General features: G+C 38.4%; 2 protein-coding genes across 3 annotated transcripts; both read right to left on the minus strand.

The window, feature by feature from the left end:
• Window positions 1–2198: 2198 nt before the first annotated feature.
• LOC140802463 (prefoldin subunit 1) lies at window positions 2199–6538 on the minus strand. The gene is made up of 6 exons (XM_073158029.1): window positions 6390–6538; window positions 6178–6231; window positions 5051–5156; window positions 2818–2824; window positions 2604–2688; window positions 2199–2518 (listed from the first exon to the last, which is right to left on the minus strand). Exons 1-6 carry the CDS (start codon window positions 6411–6413, stop codon window positions 2405–2407), a joined length of 390 nt encoding a protein of 129 aa, XP_073014130.1. The 5' UTR covers window positions 6414–6538; the 3' UTR covers window positions 2199–2404.
• A 4707-nt stretch (window positions 6539–11245) lies between these two features.
• LOC140780480 (exocyst complex component EXO70A1-like) lies at window positions 11246–16064 on the minus strand. Of its 2 annotated transcripts, XM_073126066.1 has the most exons (3): window positions 13727–16064; window positions 13581–13637; window positions 11246–11557 (listed from the first exon to the last, which is right to left on the minus strand). In XM_073126066.1, the coding sequence occupies exon 1, from the start codon at window positions 15988–15990 to the stop codon at window positions 14017–14019; it is 1974 nt and encodes a 657-aa protein (XP_072982167.1). In that variant the 5' UTR covers window positions 15991–16064; the 3' UTR covers window positions 11246–11557; window positions 13581–13637; window positions 13727–14016. The 2 variants fall into 2 exon arrangements, with proteins under 2 accessions (XP_072982167.1, XP_072982166.1); XM_073126065.1 differs by lacking the exon at window positions 13581–13637.
• Between the last annotated feature and the right edge of the window lie 2731 nt (window positions 16065–18795).

An 18795-nucleotide genomic window follows, 5' to 3' on the forward strand; every position in this document is an offset into this window, starting at 1 on the left:
TAATTAATTGTTTTTACTTATGCTACATAATAACATTAAAGCTTATTTAGTCGTATCGCCAAGTCTAGTCAAGCCAGAGTGTGCACCTGGATAATTATCTAGGATTATTAAAGTTAATTTGCAAAATTGTTTCCTTCCTCCTTGTTCGAGTACCTTTAAGCTTTAGAAACCCTAACCACCACCTAGGATCTTCATTGCTGCCTTCCTCTTCATCTAGTCGCATCCCTCAACCCTAAGGAACGGTGGTACTTTTTCTCTATCCTTTTCCTACTGACTACCTCGACTTGTCATCTCCACCACCATACAATAACCCTAGGCCGAACACTACCACGCCTCTTCGACCTCCCTTTCCACAGTCCATCCCGATAGTTTTGTTCTCCATCCCGAATCTATCTCAATTCCAAAAGCACTTGATCATCTAACCATTTGATATTGAGTTACATCTTAACTTTAGAGATCCGCGATAACCCTAACTTTCTGATCATGAGTCAAAATCTAATTCTGTCTTTGGATTTGGATTCGCAGTGATTATGGCATTAGAAAGCTAGTCGTTACAACCTTAAGCATGTGAAACTAATTTTGAAGGTGCCCATGGTAGCTTCAAAGCTCTCCTCTATAGCCTACATGTCATCTTCAATGCTAATATAATGTCTGTCCAACAACTTTTGTCATTGATCGTAGATGCATGTTGCTAGTTGCAGCAGCACTTTGTTGATCACAGCAACAAATCAAAAATGAATTAGATACCACTTGTCACAGACATTACATTTTTAATCGATTTGCTAGTCCGTGCAATACTCTACAACATATATATCATCTTCAATGCTAACATAATGACTGTCCAACAACTTTTGTCATTGAACGTAGATGAATGTCATTAATTGCAGTAGCACTTTATTGATCGAAGCAATAAATAACAGATGAATCTAATACCACTTATCAGTGGCTTTACTCTTTTCAGTGGAAACTAGAGGGTACATGTCGTACTTCTTACTGTATATGAAATAATTTTTGAACAAAGCGTTAGAATTAAATTAATTATATATACAAAATAATTTTAATACCTTTGAGTATGTTTTTTGCCATCAAGCTATATATAAAAAGGGAACTAAACTTTTAAAGTCAAATGTGAGATTTTTTTTTAAAGCAATAGAATATTCTTTATTTTTTACTGTTAGGTTAAAGTTATCTCAGAGTATTTTTGAGATATTAAAAGTAAAATATATGATAAAAAAATAAATATGCATATGATTGTGTGTGAATAACAATAATTATAAATTATAGAGAGTTTCCAATAAATTTCCTATTATATATTTAAGGGCCAAATGAGGAGCTACAGTGGTGATTTCAACAATTGGACCAATACATCTTATGGGTCAATCAGCCACAAACCATCTCAATTGTCAAGCTATTAATTAAGAGGTCAAGTGTGGTTCGTCAAATTGGAATTCCAAACTAACCTTCAAAAGATGAGTTTTTCCTGAAAGATTATTAGTTGGTCTGTTAAATGGAAACTGGTACCAAATTTTCTCATCGAATCAAAATCAAGATACTTGCCATAAAAGCTATGAAATTAGTTAATGATTGTTCTTTCTTTGTTGCATTTAGTCTAATGAAATCCAAGAGCAATCATTCTCAAAGGTACCCCCACCACCAAATCTAGAGGAATGTGAAAGATCACAACATTTAATGGCAAGTATCTTGATTTTGATTCGATCAGAAAATTTGGCACCAGTTTCCATAGGATTGATGCCAATTGACAGTTGATGGCAAATTTTATTAAATCTTCTACAGTCTTCTCTCTATGTTCTGTTGCTATGGCCTTTTGTAATGCAATAGATCAAGACATACAGATGTTGGCATTCAACATCTCCCTAATGTACCAAAGAGTTCCATGAGCATACCTTGGTTCAAAGAATTAAAACAGTGTAACTTAAGACTTATGTGTGGATGAATAGGAAAGATCCTCATTAATGAAAAATTACAAGGTTTCGGATGTTGTTATTGTAGTTAATCTGAAGTGATGCTTTAATAAAGCAGAAGTATACATTAAGTCCTCGATTTCCTAAGACTCATTTCCTGAAGAAGAAATTGAGTTCGGCTTCTACAATATCAGCCACTCCCACGGAAATAGATCCGAAGAACAAAAGATGGACAAAAATACTATACAAAAGCCAATACCACAATATGGACAATCATTCAGCTCTCAAAGAGAAAAAGTAATATATATAAACTGTGATAACTTAATAGAGGAAACCTGAGTGCTGTCAGTAGACTTACATAAAACAAATGGAACTTACACAGAACAATATCTTCATTATCAGCACTATCAGATGGAAGCAAACGCTTACCTACTGGGAAGTTGGAAAGACATAGTTCATATTTATGTTCAGGATATAAAATGTTACATCACAGTCATTGACATGATCTGCCGTGCAAGACCAGGATCTTGCTGTAGTAGTTCTCTTAGGTTGTTCTCCACTTCTGCCAACTGCTTCTCCAAGTACTCCTTAGATGTCTGATAAGAACTTTGAAGTTAAAATACACATTTGATGTAGATACTGTCTTCAAGTAAAAGCTAAAAGAATTACAAAAATACAAACCTGCAATGATGTTATCGCATTCTCACTATCCTTCAGCTTCTGTTCCTGCTCGCTCAACAGGAGTGACTTTGGCTCCAAAATAAACCTGCGATCAGGAGAGAAGCATAAATACTATAACTATGGTTGCTCATTCTCATTTGACTGGATCAGAACGAGAGGAACAGTTGTAACTCTCCCCAGTTAGATAAGCTTCTTATTGGTTCGAAGTACTCACAATTTGCCTGCAAAACCACAAGACAATTATTAGATCCTGTAAATACGAGATGACGGAGAAATATGTCTACGAAGGTTACATTGACTGAAATAAATTATTGCAACTGCCAAAATGCCAAAGAAAACTGATCTTTACTTTCAGCATTTATGCTAATCTAGAAAATTGAGTAATCAGCACAAAGAACAGCTAACTTTACACTACCATCAATCAATTGCAACAACAATAGGCTATCATATAACCGTTAATGCTACATTAGCATGTTCCAGACTATTTAAGAATATCTGATATTTCATTATTAGTTACTGCTACTTCCAACCTGCCACTTTATCGTTCATCTCCAATGTTAGCATCTGCACTATATCGGTGTTCAAGGGACTGCATAGTTCACAGGCCATACGCGACACATGCAGGTGGATGGGTTTAATATTCAATGAAACTTGAATTGCTAAATATATGCAATTCATGTTGGAATCAAAAAGGTAGATACGAATGATACACACTCCCCAACAAGGAGTTGTTACATATGTTCCATAATAGTTGTAGTACTAAGGATCCAATAGATCACATTCAGGTTCTATGTGGTTAGCTATACTGTGTGGCACATGGACTACAAATGTGTATGCATGGATGGACCACTTTTCAGAATCGTAGTCATGTCTTACTCTAACAAGTTGGTAGTAGAAAAAGTTCCTCCCAAAGAATATCATCTCAAATACAATTATTTTCAGTTGCTTGAAGTCAGACTGTCAGAAAGAGAATGTAGGTATTGACAAGGAAGTGCACTCCTACAATAAAGAGTCACAAACGAGAAACAATAGAAAGGACGTGGGGCAAAGAAAGGAGAAAGTCTAAATAGAAAATTAACACCTATCTAGATGTGTTCATAATTGTCCCCATAAAACCAAGGTACCCAAAATTGGCCAATTCCGATCCAGATTGGCTGAAATGGATTGGGATTTGCCATAGTGAATCCTAATCCAGGCCCAAAACCAATCAATTGATTGATTTCGGCTGGGTATTGACCGAAATGTGCCAAATGAGTTAGATTCATGATGGATCTGACTTGCATCTGACCTAAGGAGCCATCCCCGATCAACAGTTGTCACAATCACAAAATTGACTAAAGGAGGGAGATAACAATGAACTAGAGATATATAAGCCATGAGAAAATAGATTCAGTCATGAGAGTTATGTGTCAACAATATCTTTGCATGATCATGCGGGATGATATTGATCAATGTCATTACTTTGAAAAGCGGCTACATAATTCATGATCGTGCAGGATAATATCGATCAATGTCATTATGTTTGAGAAGCGACCACATTGACTGCATATGCAGCTGCATAGTGATGGTGATAGGTCAACCACCCTGCAAAAGCATTATGTGACCTTTATAATTTTATATACAGTCCAATTGCATATAGGCTGCATTTGGGAACCATATCCACACATGCGCTCGCATATTTACCACCAACGACTGCATATTAACCGCATATGCATATGAAATCATTATGTCATAATAGTGAGATATTTATAGCACTTCATAATAATTTTTAATTGAATAATTTTGTTGGTGCAACTTATCATACTTCAAAATATTTATGATTAAAATGTAGTATCCTTTGCGGATAGAATATTTATGAAAATGATCCTCTATATATTACTTAACAACTTTTACCTAATGCTGAAATATTAAATAAACTAGATAGGTAAATTATATATAAATTATATAAATAAACGAGATAGGTAAAATATATGCATCCACATATTGCATAGGCATTATACAATCACATGACTGCCCGCATATCGAGGGTGCTTTTCACAACATTGATCAATGTGCATTGACAACTTGTGACAAGCAACGAGTGGTGATCAGGAATAACTTTCTCTAGTATATGGCTCTGCAGTGTGGCTGCCACAATTATGTATATACATTAACAGCCAAATATAAGAATACATGTGTATACACATGAACAACCACATGTCTTAGATTCTAAGTTTCTAACAATGTTTTTGTATCTGTCACAAAGATAAATGGATTGTTAGTAGAGTAAGCACTTTATTTACTGAGATATGAATCTTTTCTGTACAAATAGAAATGAACAGAGAAGCCTCGAAGTGCTAGTAAATTAGTAAGAACACATAATAATAGCAAATACAAAGAGTCATTTTAAGCTAGAAACTGTAACAAGCCATCAACCATATGAAATATACTCTGTTCTTAGTTCTTACCAATAGATTTATATGTATTTGTGTCATCGACCAACTGGCGAAGTTCTTCCATTGTTAGGTAAGCACGCTTTTTTTCGCCTTCTTTAGCACGCATTTGATTCTGTACCTGAGAATTGAAGTGCTAATGAGAACAAAACAATAACAACAGCTTGCCATTTTTTTGTGTAATTACACAAACCACTCTTGTTTACTTCCAGACCAAGACACCAAGTGTCTCTACAAAGAAAGGTGCTCGCAGTCTCAGCTCTCACGATAGGTTGTTGAACCATCACTGAATTTCTAAAGATTTTTAGTCGCTCACTGTAGCCGATGCCCCAAAAGTTTGCAAACAATGCACCTAAAAGGGAGGACTTATGGAAATACTGATGATGACTGGTTTGTTTATCACTACTACTAAAAATTACTCTCCCCGAACTTGTCCTTGTCTCCTTGATTATGCACTATTAATGAAATTAGAAAATCAAAGACCAAGGGAGAAGAGAATCTGAAAGTACCAAGTGACATACAAGTGAACAACCTATCAGTGTCAACTGAAGAATACCATCCATGTTTGAAAGCAAGGCATCAAGCCCGCTGATAATCATATTTAAAGGGCACCCAAAGGGATGAAGCTGAACATGCCAGATGTATAGAGAAACGAACCTCAAAGGGAGCTGTCAACTGGAACAACCACTGCAATAATTTGTTTACTTGGTATAACTTAGTGAGGGTAGGTGTATTTTGTGGTAGATAAGGTGAAATACTGACATCGAGATTAACCAGGTGGCTGATATTAGAAGAATAAATATTGTTCTCGTCCTTTCTAGTTTCTTATGTTCCTGCAGAGTAAGTTCAGCATTATGTTTACCATCCAGACCAGCTGAAACACAAATTTACAATCTCTTTTCCAAAAGATCAACAAATTTGAATATCCAGACTAGCTCACTCATGATTAAGAACTAAATTCGAAAATGTTAAGAGAAAACGACCGAATATTACTCATCCACCTCAAAATAAGACAAGATTTTTGATTCCAAGTATCAATGTTTCCATTCAAAAAAAAAAATTGAAATGTCAAATAGAAGGAAAAAAAATAACTTAACTTTAGGAGCACATAAAGAGAGACAATATCAGTTTAAATAGTCAACCTGCTTCAGCTTTCCAGTGATCTCGATCATACGTCCCTGCAACTCAACAAACGCCTGAAAGCAGTGGGATCCAACTCAGGAAAGTATTAAAGCAATGGTACCAAAAGAACCAAACGAGAACAAAAAAAGAGATTAAGAAGAGAAGGAAGAAGAAGAAGAAGAAGAAGAAGAAGAAAGACTTGGAGGGAAACGGGAGATTATCATTTAGTTACCGCTCGGTTTGCTTCGTCCCCCATTTTGGGCTCCGCAAAAAACCCTAACCCTAATCCTAAGCGGTGGCACTGAGGTGAAAGAGAGAAGCGGAGACGAAGAGCCGAGGTCTACGACTCCGAGGGCTATCAAAACTATCAAGCCGGCTCGACAAGGCTCGAACAAGCTCGGCTAAAGATTGAGCTGAGCCGACCTTGATCTTCAAAATGGCTTTAAAAATAATTTCGAGCCAAGCTTGATCATAAGCTGGCTCGATCAAGTAGGATCGATAAAACTTGAAATAATTATAATATATATATAATATGAATAATAATTTTTATATTATTCTAAAGTTTACTTAAGTGGACTTCGATCTTATAGAGTTTTTCATAAGAGTTTAGTTTTAAATTTTAATCATATTATATTTATACTAAATACTTTCTGTTAGTTTATATTTTTAGAATTAGACCTTATTTTAAGTTTAATTTAAGTATAAATCAAGCTTAATTTAAATTAAGCTTGATCATGATTGAAATATAGTGCGGCCATAATATGTATGACACTAATGGCTGTCAATATATCAAGACGATTCAAGTTGGGCTTAGTAAGACTTGATTAAGCTCCTCATATTTAAACGAGTCAGCTTGATTAATTAATATCAGGCTCGAATTAAAAAAAAAAGAATAGAATAAATGACAATGAGATAAAGCATCGAGTATAAGACTAAATACGATAAGAAAAAGAGGAGGTAGGGCAACAGCCCAAAACGTAAGCCTCCTACTTGGCAAACTATAGTAGCATAATAAATTGAAATAATGAGAGTCTTGGAAGGTAAAGCTCTACAGTGGAGTTACTATGGCAGGGACACAAGGAATGTAGTTGATGGCTACATCAAGACCACTAGAAAATCTATAGCATAGACCTACGAAACTAAGCAAAAGAACCAAAAAATAAAAAAATAGATCTAGCTACGAGGAAAAGGGTGGATGAGGGTGAGGGCAAGGGCAACATTTACATCCACGTACCTACACGCACATGTGCATATGCATGCGCAAACATGCACATATAAATACACGCATGCAAACATGCACATATAAATACATAATACAAGAAAGAAACTGTCACAACCTAAAATAAGAATCATGACCGGCCATGCATCTCAATATACTTGAGATGCACGAAACCTTAGTAATACTCTCTACGTGTACGATGGCAAAATAAATAAACAAAATGAGAATTTGCTTTATTAAATTTTATAACTAATTACAATAAAGATAAAACAATGTTAAAGTTTTTAAGTCTCTAAACTAAATGAATAAAACTTCTAATCTAAAACATAAAATCTAAAAGAGCGGAAAGGTAAATAGGTGAATCTTAAGTGGAGGTGGAGTCCGGATATATCTCGCTCAGTCGCCTCGCTAACTATTACCTAAAATAGATAAACAAATACAAAAACAATAGAACCCATGAGCCAATAATTATAGCTCAGTGAATGGAATCCACTCGAAAACTAAATAATTTTTAATTTATATTAATGATGAATAAATTAAACTAAAAGCAACAATATCCATAACAATATGCAATAGGCATGCTCTCTAAATAATAACAATGATAACAATGGAGAGATGTCACAACTTGTAACCTTGCACATTTTTAACATATTAACATCTTTTGATATTTATACTGTCATGTGTCTCAATGGGTCTAAACCCTGTGGATTCACATCAACTAGAAGTCACCTCGAGATGATGCTCGGGACTTTTCTTCATAGCTGATCCGGTTAGGGTCATTAGAGGATATCACCTTGTGATCAACACACTCTGTCTTTTCCTCTAACCATTGAGAAAAGTTAGAGTCACCTAAGAAATTTTCTCATTCATCATAGGACTGTTCCCTAACCCCGCCAGAGTCACCTAAGAAAGTCACCACAGTGATCTAATTTATGACTTTCCCATGGACTTCTAGATAGACTTGAGTCACCACGTAAAATCGCAAACGATTTATACCGGGACTATTCTCTAAGTCGTACAAATACTAGTCTCATTTTTCTTTTCACAAATTTCAATATTTGCACGAAGAATGGTGATGCACTGAATATAATAATTAAAAATGCACATAGAAAATATAATAATTAAATTTTGGCACGTACGGATGAAATAAATAGATTTGCACACAGAAATTGCAACAATTTAATTTTTACACGTAAGGGTGAAATAAATAAATTGCACACAGAAAATTTACATGGTCTGACTAAGATACGAAATACAATAAAATAAACATGTGAGTGAACCCACTAACCTGAGTCTAGGTAAGACAACCGAAATCTCAAATCTCTAGCTCACGTACTAAAAATCACCACCTTAAATAATAAATAATAATCAAATTTTTAATTTGAATAATAACAATATTTTTAAATTTTAAAAACCAAAAAGAACTAAAATGGGTTTAAATTTACCCATTGGATTGGGCTGGGCTACTGCTGGCCCGGCCCATTCTAAAAATGAAGCTAATCGGGCTGGACCAAAGCCCAACCAAAAGAAACTAATCGGACTGAGCCAAGGCCCAGCCAAGAAAATAGATTGGGCTGCGGTTTAGCCCGCAGCCCATCCAATTTAATTGGTTCGGGTCGAGTCTATGGATCCGAAATCCAAACCCGAACCCAACCCGAATTTAAAAGAAAAAGAGGGTTGGCTTGGGTTAAACCCGAGCCCAACCCACCCCTTCTTCTCTCTCTCACGTCCGACACGAGGAAGGGAGAAAACTAGAGAGAGTGGTCGTCGGTGACTCTGCCGGCGGCGGGTCATGACCGGCTCCCTCTCTCTCTCTACTTCGTCGTCCTCACGAAGTGGAGAACTCACCACCGACGGCCGAAACCGAAGTCAACGTCAATCGGAGCCATGAGGGCTCCCTAGAAGACATCACCGACACCGGCTTGGAGCACGAAGCTTCCGGTGACGATGCGGTTGCGACCCGAAGCCGCCGGCCGGCCAGATTTGCCGACGATGCCAAATTCCGCAAATTAGGTATTTCTGATTTACCCATTTAAATTTAAATTAAACTAGAGGGATGAGAGAGGGCTCACCGGGGAGGAGTGTGGTGGTCCTAAAATCCTCCGGCGATGCTCTGGCGATCTGATCCCACAGCGACGACTCTGACGGAGAGAAGAGAAAGAAAACGATAGAGGAAAAGAATGCTGGGGGAGGGGTTGAGGAGAGAGAGGATTAGGGTTTAATTTATAGATTAGAAGAGGATCAAATCTAATCCGATTCGGATTAGATGAAATCCCCCCTTATCAGTGCCTTGTCGCGTGTCGGAGAGGGAGAAGGGAGGGGCTGCACGTGCAGACCCTCCTCTCTCAACCCCCAAATATTTTTTTTTCTTGGTTCGACAGAAACTGAAGTAATAAGAGTCTCTAGCAACGAAAAAACCCTTACAACCAAACAAATTTAGCGGGAGTTGGAGTTTGGAGTAGAGCAAAGACAAGTAAGAGCAAGGATGGTAAAACATAGGCGATGGCTGTAACATCTCGTAAAAAAAATTAGGTGCACATGTGACCGAGATGTGTGAATCAAAAATAGCTCACGTGCCGACACAGCCGCATAGCACTCGATGCCCACCTATGTCACCCCTGTCATGCAAGGCCAAATAGTCAAGTTACGAGGCTTAGGAAGGTCGAACAAGGTCAGTGACGGCAAACTCCATTGAGCATGAAGAAAGCAACCGTACAAGGCAATGAGGCAATGTTTGTATCATTTCATGTTAGCAAGGCAAGAGGATGCACAATGTATGCCCGTCGCATGCGTGCTGAGCATGCAGAACGATTCCCACCTACTACTCAAGGGGCATCCTCCATTTTGCAATTCGACGGGTTCAAAAGATTTGTGAGGCGTTATATTTTGGGTACCTTAGCCAAGGGCCCAAAGAATGGGCTCATGGGCTAATTTTTTTCACACAGACTAAGGCCCGGCATTGTCCGCACAATATTAGTTTAATTCAGACATTATTAAGTTTTCAGTTCTCTTAAAAAAAATTGTCGTGTGAATAAGATCCTAATCACTAATTTTAAACTAAAGTAGCATATAGTTGAGCTAATAGGAAGGACTTGGTGGTGGCTGCTGCTATTGCTAAAGAATGTCATTACCACATATGAGTGAGTGAGGGGAGGAGGAAGAGGATGGAGAGTACGAAGAGAGGACAAAAGATAAAAGCTGGTTGCCGTTGCTTAGATATAGGGAAGAGGGAATGTGAGTGAATAAGGGCATTTATGTCCATTAATGTTAGACTTAAATGACCTAGATCTAAGTTCCCCTCCAAACAATTTAATATTTCTATACATCTACATTGTCTTATGTGAAGCTAACATGAGTGACACATAAGTAAATTCAGTAATGGAAGCAGATGATAGATAAATAGAAGAGTATTTGTCTTGAATCCATATTTTAGTGATGACAAAAGTGTATATGTTATAAACTCGATAAAAGAATGAGGCCAAAATAGGGAACCAATGGAATAAGAGGGGACGTGTTAGTAGTACTTTATTTGTAACTAGTACTTGTCTACTCGTTCAAATCCTTTATTATTTACTTTTGTTCCGATCCGTTACTAAAAGAACTAGTTTTTCACCATATATATATATATATATTTGGCCTCTCTAAAAATAAAATGGACCACGACTAATTTAAACTATATGCATATCAAATATCAACTTATTATTATTTTAGTCAAATGATACAACCATATAGTAGTATCGTAAGTGCATAATGATGAAAATAATTTTAATTTAGCTTGTAAACATCTTTCAGTAGCACATAGCCTCTTATCGTTGAGCATGGTAATGAAGCTTCAATCACTCGCTGAGTAGCTAGAGAACTCAAAACACTTAGAAGAAACCGATAAACAGAAGACATTTATTAGTTGTGAGGAAATTCTTTGCACTGCTTCCAGAGTTGCAATGGCCAACTTTCTATATATCCTTTTAATTAAACTAAAAAAAAAATCTTTCTATATATCCTTACATCGACCTGATGTATCAAATGCATTTATCTACAAAATCTTGGGAGATAAAAGAGACTAACATCCCCTATTTAAATGAATTCTTCACAAATATGCATGAAAGCTTGTGTCCAAGACATTGTACCAGAAGCAACTACTGACTGTTGTTAGGCGGTGAGTGTTCAGAGAACGCATGGTCCTGTAAGAATGCGAAATGCACATCAGGAAATATTGCAAAAATAACTGAAGAAACATCTTATAGAACTGTAACAGCCCCCAGCACAAAGATGATATATAGAGATTAAGAAATGTATGGAAGAGATAAAAGTTTGCGGCGAGTTAGGAAAGATGTACAATCAACAAAATGCTTTTGTAGGATGGACTACATAGACCAAGAAAAATCTTTGTTTCATAGCAGAGATGAAAAGAAAAGAGTCATTTGCTCACATACAATTCCATTTGGGCATTTCTTTTCCCAGCAAAAGTTGCAATTGTACATGTAACATCTGCTTCATTTCATCGATAGTTTGCAACAGTTGCAGGTTAAAGAATATCCCCAGGTTCAAAGTTAAAATCATCGCTCACAAGTCATTTATTCTAAACCAATATAACAGTACTTTGAGCACTATTGAAAATATCGCAAGCCATCAAAATCATTTCTCAGAACTCTGCCAAGCAATGCATGCTCACATGCTAAAAGACGAACTTCAAGTCCTTCAATGGACAAATGATAGTCAGATGTACCAAAATGAGCTCCAAGCTAAGATTGTCAAAGAGGATATCATGATGCATCTCTTTATTAAACAATGCTACTGGGACTAAGAATAACATTCGTGTAAAAGAGAAGTATGAATATCAGCTTGGAAGTAGTGTTTAACTGAATCAGTTTCTGATTTAGACACAAAAAACAAACTTACTCACATGCAGAATGACAAGGATCACAGAATAGCAGGGATCCTTGCAGAAACAACATTATACAATCTCTTGACATAAGACTATCAATGCCAAAAGCAACTAGGGCCTGCCAAGTATCTGCTACAGAAGACAACCATGTCTTCAGCATTACATGAAAGTGGCCATAGAGTGGAATTATTACAGAAAAATATGGAGCAGAACTTACACAGCAATGTTGTGAGAGGCGGTTGCCTAGGGCAGGGCAGCCCATGGAGCACTCTCCATAGGCAATATGCAGCCTAGAAAGCCAGGCAGGCCACTTAAGAGGTTGTTGTGATCATATTTTCTAATGTTTTGTTCAATGAACTAGTGTATAAGAATATCAGTGTGCTATTTACTTTTTCTTATTAACTTCTTGATAGAATACCATTTGTAGGTAGTAATTATGTATATTTGATATAAACATGATGCTACCAAACATTATTTATGTGCATATAATATGGTTCTGCATGTATCACTTAATTCATTTATACACATTATATTTCACTACAAAAAATTGTATACACAATATATTATATATATATATATATATATTTTTTTAATATTAAAATGCTCGACCACATAGGCACATGCATATATGCCTGCATACCGCATATGCGCAACAACAGGTTACTGCCCTCATATTGCAAGTGTGTCGTGCAAAATTGCACTCACATATCTAATATAACTACAAAAACATAGTAGATCTTGCAAAAGAATATGAAAACAAATTCGAGTCTCTCAGTGAACATGAGATTTGCAAGAATAAATTCATAAACAACTATTTTGTAGTGACATGTTTAAAAGCTGAAATTTCCCACTAGAAGATCAAGCGCTATGAATTCACTTTTGTTTGATGACTGCATTTCATTGTTCAATGCATTAAGATGCTATTGTAAGCCAAAATTTTGGCTCTTTATAGTCTGTCTACATCCTCGGAATCAGCAGCTCACAATGGCAAGTCCTCGAAGTCTGAACTACCCTTTCAATATTCTAAGTTTTTAAATTCTATCTAAAGATACAGTGATAGACCAAATCACAAATTAGCAGCAAGAAATGATGAAACAACTTCATGACGACAAAACAATAGCAATTGAAGATTATGCAATCTGCATCTTAAAATGTTCTTGAAAATAGATATAAATTTATAATCATGTCATGTTGATAGCTATTGCAAAGTCCAAATTATTTTACTGATAATGTACGCATTTTCAGAACTCTTAAAATTAATTGCATCTCAACAAAGTTACAACATTTGCGAACTAAAAATGTAAGAGCTCCATACCCACCTAATGCACCACCTTATATACAGCTAGAGCAGATATTCAACCCTACTTTCTCCCAACCTAGATATTCAAGATGAATGAGTATAGGAAAAATGATAGCCCTATTAAAGGACCAAACAACAGTAAAAGGAGGGGTGTTGAACATCTACCAGAACAGTGTCCAAGCAATCAATTCCAGCACCACCATAAATCATATCCACCCCTGAGAAGCTTATGGACAATTGCAACTCTTAAAGCATCGAAGTGGTTATGGATCGAAAATATTCACCCCTAGCACCCTGATAGGCAAAGCTTCACATTTCCAGTTACAACAATCATTTGGGCATCTTGTTATAAAGCTGCAAACGATATGCTGCCCCTTCAGGCATACACATCTTGCATCACCAAGTGCTAAAAAGTAACAAAGCATGCCACTGGATCGTGCCACCTTTGGAGAAGCCTAATATGGACTTGATACTGCATTGTCAACTTTTCCATTGGACTGCCTTACCCTGAAGGTCCCAGACTTCCCTGCCTTATTCTGGAAGAGAGAAAGAAGCTTACTCTCCAAGTTCTGGGCAGTGTACTTTGCATACTTGCTCGCACTCGCATCTTGCTCAACCAAAGGCCCGTAACTCTGCATGTAGCTCCGGTAAACAGGAACGACCGCCTGCACAATCAAATGGCATGTCTTCTCCCTTAATTCCTTATCCGAAATGACCCAGTTCAACTGCTTCATGTACATTTCATCGAACGATTCATTGAATGCCCTCAACCTCTTTTTCACCAAATCTCTTGCTGTGGCCCTTCCACCAGAAAACAAAATAAGCCCTTCCCTGCTCAGCAGTGCAGGTAACTTCCCCCAGCTCTCCCTCAAGAACATGACAGCATAAAATTCCTTGTATTGCTCATGTTCTCTCAACCATATGTCTCCTCCCAGCAATTCCCCTAGCTTCGTCCCCTTCAAGTGCTTGAAGAAATGCCAATGTGTGTTCATCAAGAAGAGGTGAGACAGCGACACGTCCTCGTAGGCCTTAGACCAAGCCTCTAAGTTGGCCTCAAGGGCCTTAACGATATCTATGACGGCGTCATCCAGAGACTGATTATGGAGCCTCTCTTGCTTCCAGCTGCGATGGATGACAAGGACTTGGGTAAGCACAGTGCTGTAGTTTTCCCCAAGCAGGCGGTTGCAGTAGTCAATTATGAAGCTGACGAGCCTCGGGACGTTGCCGTCAGCGGGCGGTAGGCTCTGCCTCTGGAGCTCCACTTGCACCAAGAGCTCCCAGAATATCTCGCACGCCCCTTCGATGACTCTCTTGATGAGATCGCGTGTCTGGCCTTGGATCTCGGCGCAGGCCTTGGAGCCAAACAGGCGGTTGAAGTCCAACCTAAGCTTATTCAATGAATTGAAGACGTCCAAGAGGCAGAGGAGCTTGATGGGATCCTTCTTGGTCTCCGCCACTGCACCCCCGAACCGGAGGAATCTAAGCATTCCGGCCTGCGTGGCGATATCGGCGAAGCACGACGTGCCCAAGTTTCCCGGCGAGCGATCGAACACCTCGCGGCAGAGCTTGTACTCCGCCTCGAAGAGGTATTTGATGGCGAATTCTAGGTGGTTGCCCCATTTCGCGACGTGGGGCATAAGGCTCTGGGCGTCGTCTGAAGGGCTATCGAGATAGCCGAGGCCGAGGCCCTGAAGGGCAGCCCGCACATTGGAACTGCGGGAATCGACAAAGGCCGTGACGCAGCAATCGAAGCGGCCGTTCGCGGCCATGCGTTCCATGATTGCCAAAAGCTTGTGAAGTATCGCGACGGGGAAGGCAGAATCGGAGTGTTCGGCGAGGAGGCGGCGGAATTCGGACTCCAAGGTGTCGAGGGAGGCGGCCAGGAGGCCGCCGTCGAGGGGTAATTGGGAATTCTTGACGTCCGAGATGGAAGATTGGAGAGACGACAGGAAGAGCGGATCAGCGAGGGAGTTGTCCTCGAGGTATTCGACGATATCTCCCAGCCACTGGAGCGCGAGGCCGCAGTTGTCGGCGAGGAACCGGACTGCCTCCTCGAGCCGCGCGAGGAGGGCGAGGTACCCGGGGAGGTCGGCGGAGACGGCGGCGCCGGAGAGTAGCGGCATTTCGAGGCCGTGTACGGCGTCGAACACCTTGAGTACGGCGGCGGCGGGTGACACCGCGCGGTCCACGTGTCGGGCGGCCTGGGAGAGCGTCTCGGGGTCGGCCCGTAGGGGCCGGACGGCGGCAGCCAATGACGGTAGGCGGAGTTGGGCCTCTTCCAGCCTGGGGCCCACGCGGTCTAAGGCGGTACCGAGCGCACGCGACTTGTCGAGGCCGGACTGGAGGGAGCGGCGCGCCGCCAATAGACCGGAGAGGGCCCGGTCCATCTCTCCCTGCTCTCCCTCCTCCCCCTCCCCCTCCCGGTTCATCAAAACAAGTGGGTTTTCTTCTGAGAGTTTTTGGTAGAGAGAGAGAGAGAGAGAGAGAGAGAGAGAGAGAGAGAGAGGGGGGTGATGCGTTGGAAAAGGAGTTCAAAAGGAGGGTTTTTGATAGAAAGTGGAAGACAGCGAGGGAGAGAGGACGGGGGGGATTGGGAATTTGTTTATTTGTTTGCTTGTGAAGAGGGTACGTATACTGGTATCTTGGTATCTTGGGGGGTATAATTGTACTAGATTAGATTAGGTTTCAAATCCTCTGGATTTCTTCTTTTTCTTTTGTTGACTTAGGTGGTAGTCTTCTGCAATGGGATGTAATTAGAACGGGGGTTTAGAAAAGTCTATTGCTTGGATAGTCTTAATACTGCATGGAGACAATCGTCATAAATGATGATCAATCTACAAGTAAGAAAGCAAGGTATGAAACCACAACTTAGACCTAGTCGTATGGTGTTGATGATGACTTGTCATAATTAGGCCATCAAAGAGTCTGTACTCAGTTCCCGAGGCTACCTGTACCACTACGGATGTTTTCTTAAAGAAAATAGTTGGGGGCGATCTGCACCATAAATTAATATAATTTATAATGTTAAAATTTGCTCATTTTAAATTTATTTTTATAAAAAATTATAGTTTTATTCAAAATTTTAATATATTAGAATTATTTGCATTAATTTTAAAAATATCTTTTACATTAAATGCTGAGATCTCGTAAAATTTATAAAGTATAAATAATTATTGTTTATCTAATTCTCTCCTTTTTCTTTTTATGATAAATATTAAAGATCTTGATTCTTTTTCGGCTTATCATATTCTTCCACCTCAGCTTACCATTCATATATATCAATACGGAATGAAATTTTAAGAACAACTCGATAACCTCACACAACTCAGTTATGGATTCATGAGTATGATTTGAAACTTGAGCAGGAGTTTGAGAATGACTGGTGGAATGACTTAATGGGCTCGGGTCAGCTAACTAAGCCAGTCTTACATGCACCCCGAGCACAATGTGAGCTAGACTTATTGCCACATGAGCACGACGTGAATTAGAAGGTCCAGTTTGCGTATTAATTACCTTGAGAACAAGGAGTTGGAAACATAGTGGTACGATTCTCTACAGGATTCGAGTCAATTAGGTTAAGTCTAGTTATTTGATTTCACTTATTTCCTTTTAAATTTGAATAAAAAGGATAATCCATGTATTTATGCCTAGTAGGTTGAGTTGGATCGAACCCGCTATACCTCTACTCCTATAAATAGGAGTAGTAGTTGTTTATTTAGGATTATGATGAGGTTATAGAATGAATATTAGTTTAATTTAATTTCTTATTTTGTTTTTACCGTTTAATCATTATTTATTTTCCTAGTAGTAGATATAATTTAAAAACCCTAATTATATCTCCAAATTCTATCCGCTATCTTCCTCCATGGGTAATCCACGCATACAATAAACCTCCAACACCTCATGCACGTCCACCAACCTGCGACGATCACCGCAATGTCAATATTTGTAATTTCGACATTTTTCCATTATTTATTCATATTTTTTAATCTAAACCTTAGAATCATTTCATTCAAAAGTCATTAGATCCTAAGCTCATGAGCTACCACCTGTGAAAATTTTAGATCAACCATAGTCTGGCATTGCTATCCTAGCAAGATTGGCGTTGCTTCTAAATTATATGAGCTTCCTATTTTAATATGTTTGAACGTACCTCAATGACCAGTGACATTATCAAAAATGATATGACTATGTTTTGTGTAGAACAAAATTTATATATAACACACTAAAAAGAATTAATAAAACAATTAAAGGTGTGCCCATCCTCGTCCTCCCTCTTGTTTGGCCATTATGAAAGGGCGCAATTGAAGTTATTCTTTTGGCTACCTAGGGGAGATGAATTGACTGAATTCCTAAGTTCTCAATTCTTCAAAACCCCCTCTTAGTATCTTTTTCTCTCTCCCTTTTGCTGCCCATTTCAATCTTCTTCCCACATTTCTCTGTTTTTTTTTTCTTCGCCAAGGTGTTCGAGGTGCTTGTGTTTATGGTTGAAGCATCGTTGAAACACTTCAACCCTTCCATCCTAAATGTTCGTGAGTCATCTACCTCTCCTTTTAAGTTAATTTTATTTTAGTGACTTTAACACTCGTAAATTTCTATTATTGTGCTTTGCCTTTGTGAAGGAATCCGTTATCCGGCAACCTCAATGTGAAACCTAAACTTTGGTACACTTCATTATTGGGTTTCTGAGCTTAAGCTCGCACCACCTGATTTTGGGCTTTTAGCCAAAGAATATATAGTGGGTAGTGTCGAAATCATCTACAAAAGCTTAGAGCAACTAGATGAGACATACATCCATTACTACCAAGCCAAGACTGACTTCCATTTCTGAAATCACCTTTCTCTTGCTCTATTGGTGTTCTAGTAATAATGGTTATTATTAATTGTGTAGAGATTATTTTATTGACGTTTGCACTGCAAATAAGAAGAAAATGAGAGAGAGAAAAGAGTACTTCTTTCACAAAAATGTGAATAGATGCATTTGCCTAGGTCTTTATGCTTTACAACTAGACAATCTTTAAGATAAAGCAAAAAGGTTTGCTAAAAGATTTCAAAGATATATACAAAACACAGTTTCCCTTGCCTATTGCAAACATTGATTTTAGTGGTAATGGCATGAATCATTTCATCCAAAGAATCTATGATGATTAGATCATCATTACTGAACAACTACTATACAACAGTTGGCATTGAACATTTAGAATGGGTGGAGCAGAATTGTTCTACCACTTGAT

This window comes from Typha latifolia, chromosome 1, assembly GCF_019914945.1.
Source record: "Typha latifolia isolate L0001 chromosome 1, TyphaL0001v2, whole genome shotgun sequence".
NCBI classification, from domain to species: domain Eukaryota; kingdom Viridiplantae; phylum Streptophyta; class Magnoliopsida; order Poales; family Typhaceae; genus Typha; species Typha latifolia.

Coding starts and splice junctions, on each gene's coding strand:
- LOC140802463 (XM_073158029.1), bottom strand. CDS start 6,413: ATGGGGGACGAAGCAAACCGAGCG. Junction 5,157..6,177: donor TCACTGGAAAGCTGAAGCAG/GTTGACTATTTA, acceptor TTCAATTCTCAG/GTACAGAATCAAATGCGTGC. Junction 2,519..2,603: donor ATGCGATAACATCATTGCAG/GTTTGTATTTTT, acceptor AGTTCTTATCAG/ACATCTAAGGAGTACTTGGA.
- LOC140780480 (XM_073126065.1), bottom strand. CDS start 15,990: ATGAACCGGGAGGGGGAGGGGGAGGAGGGAGAGCAGGGAGAGATGGAC.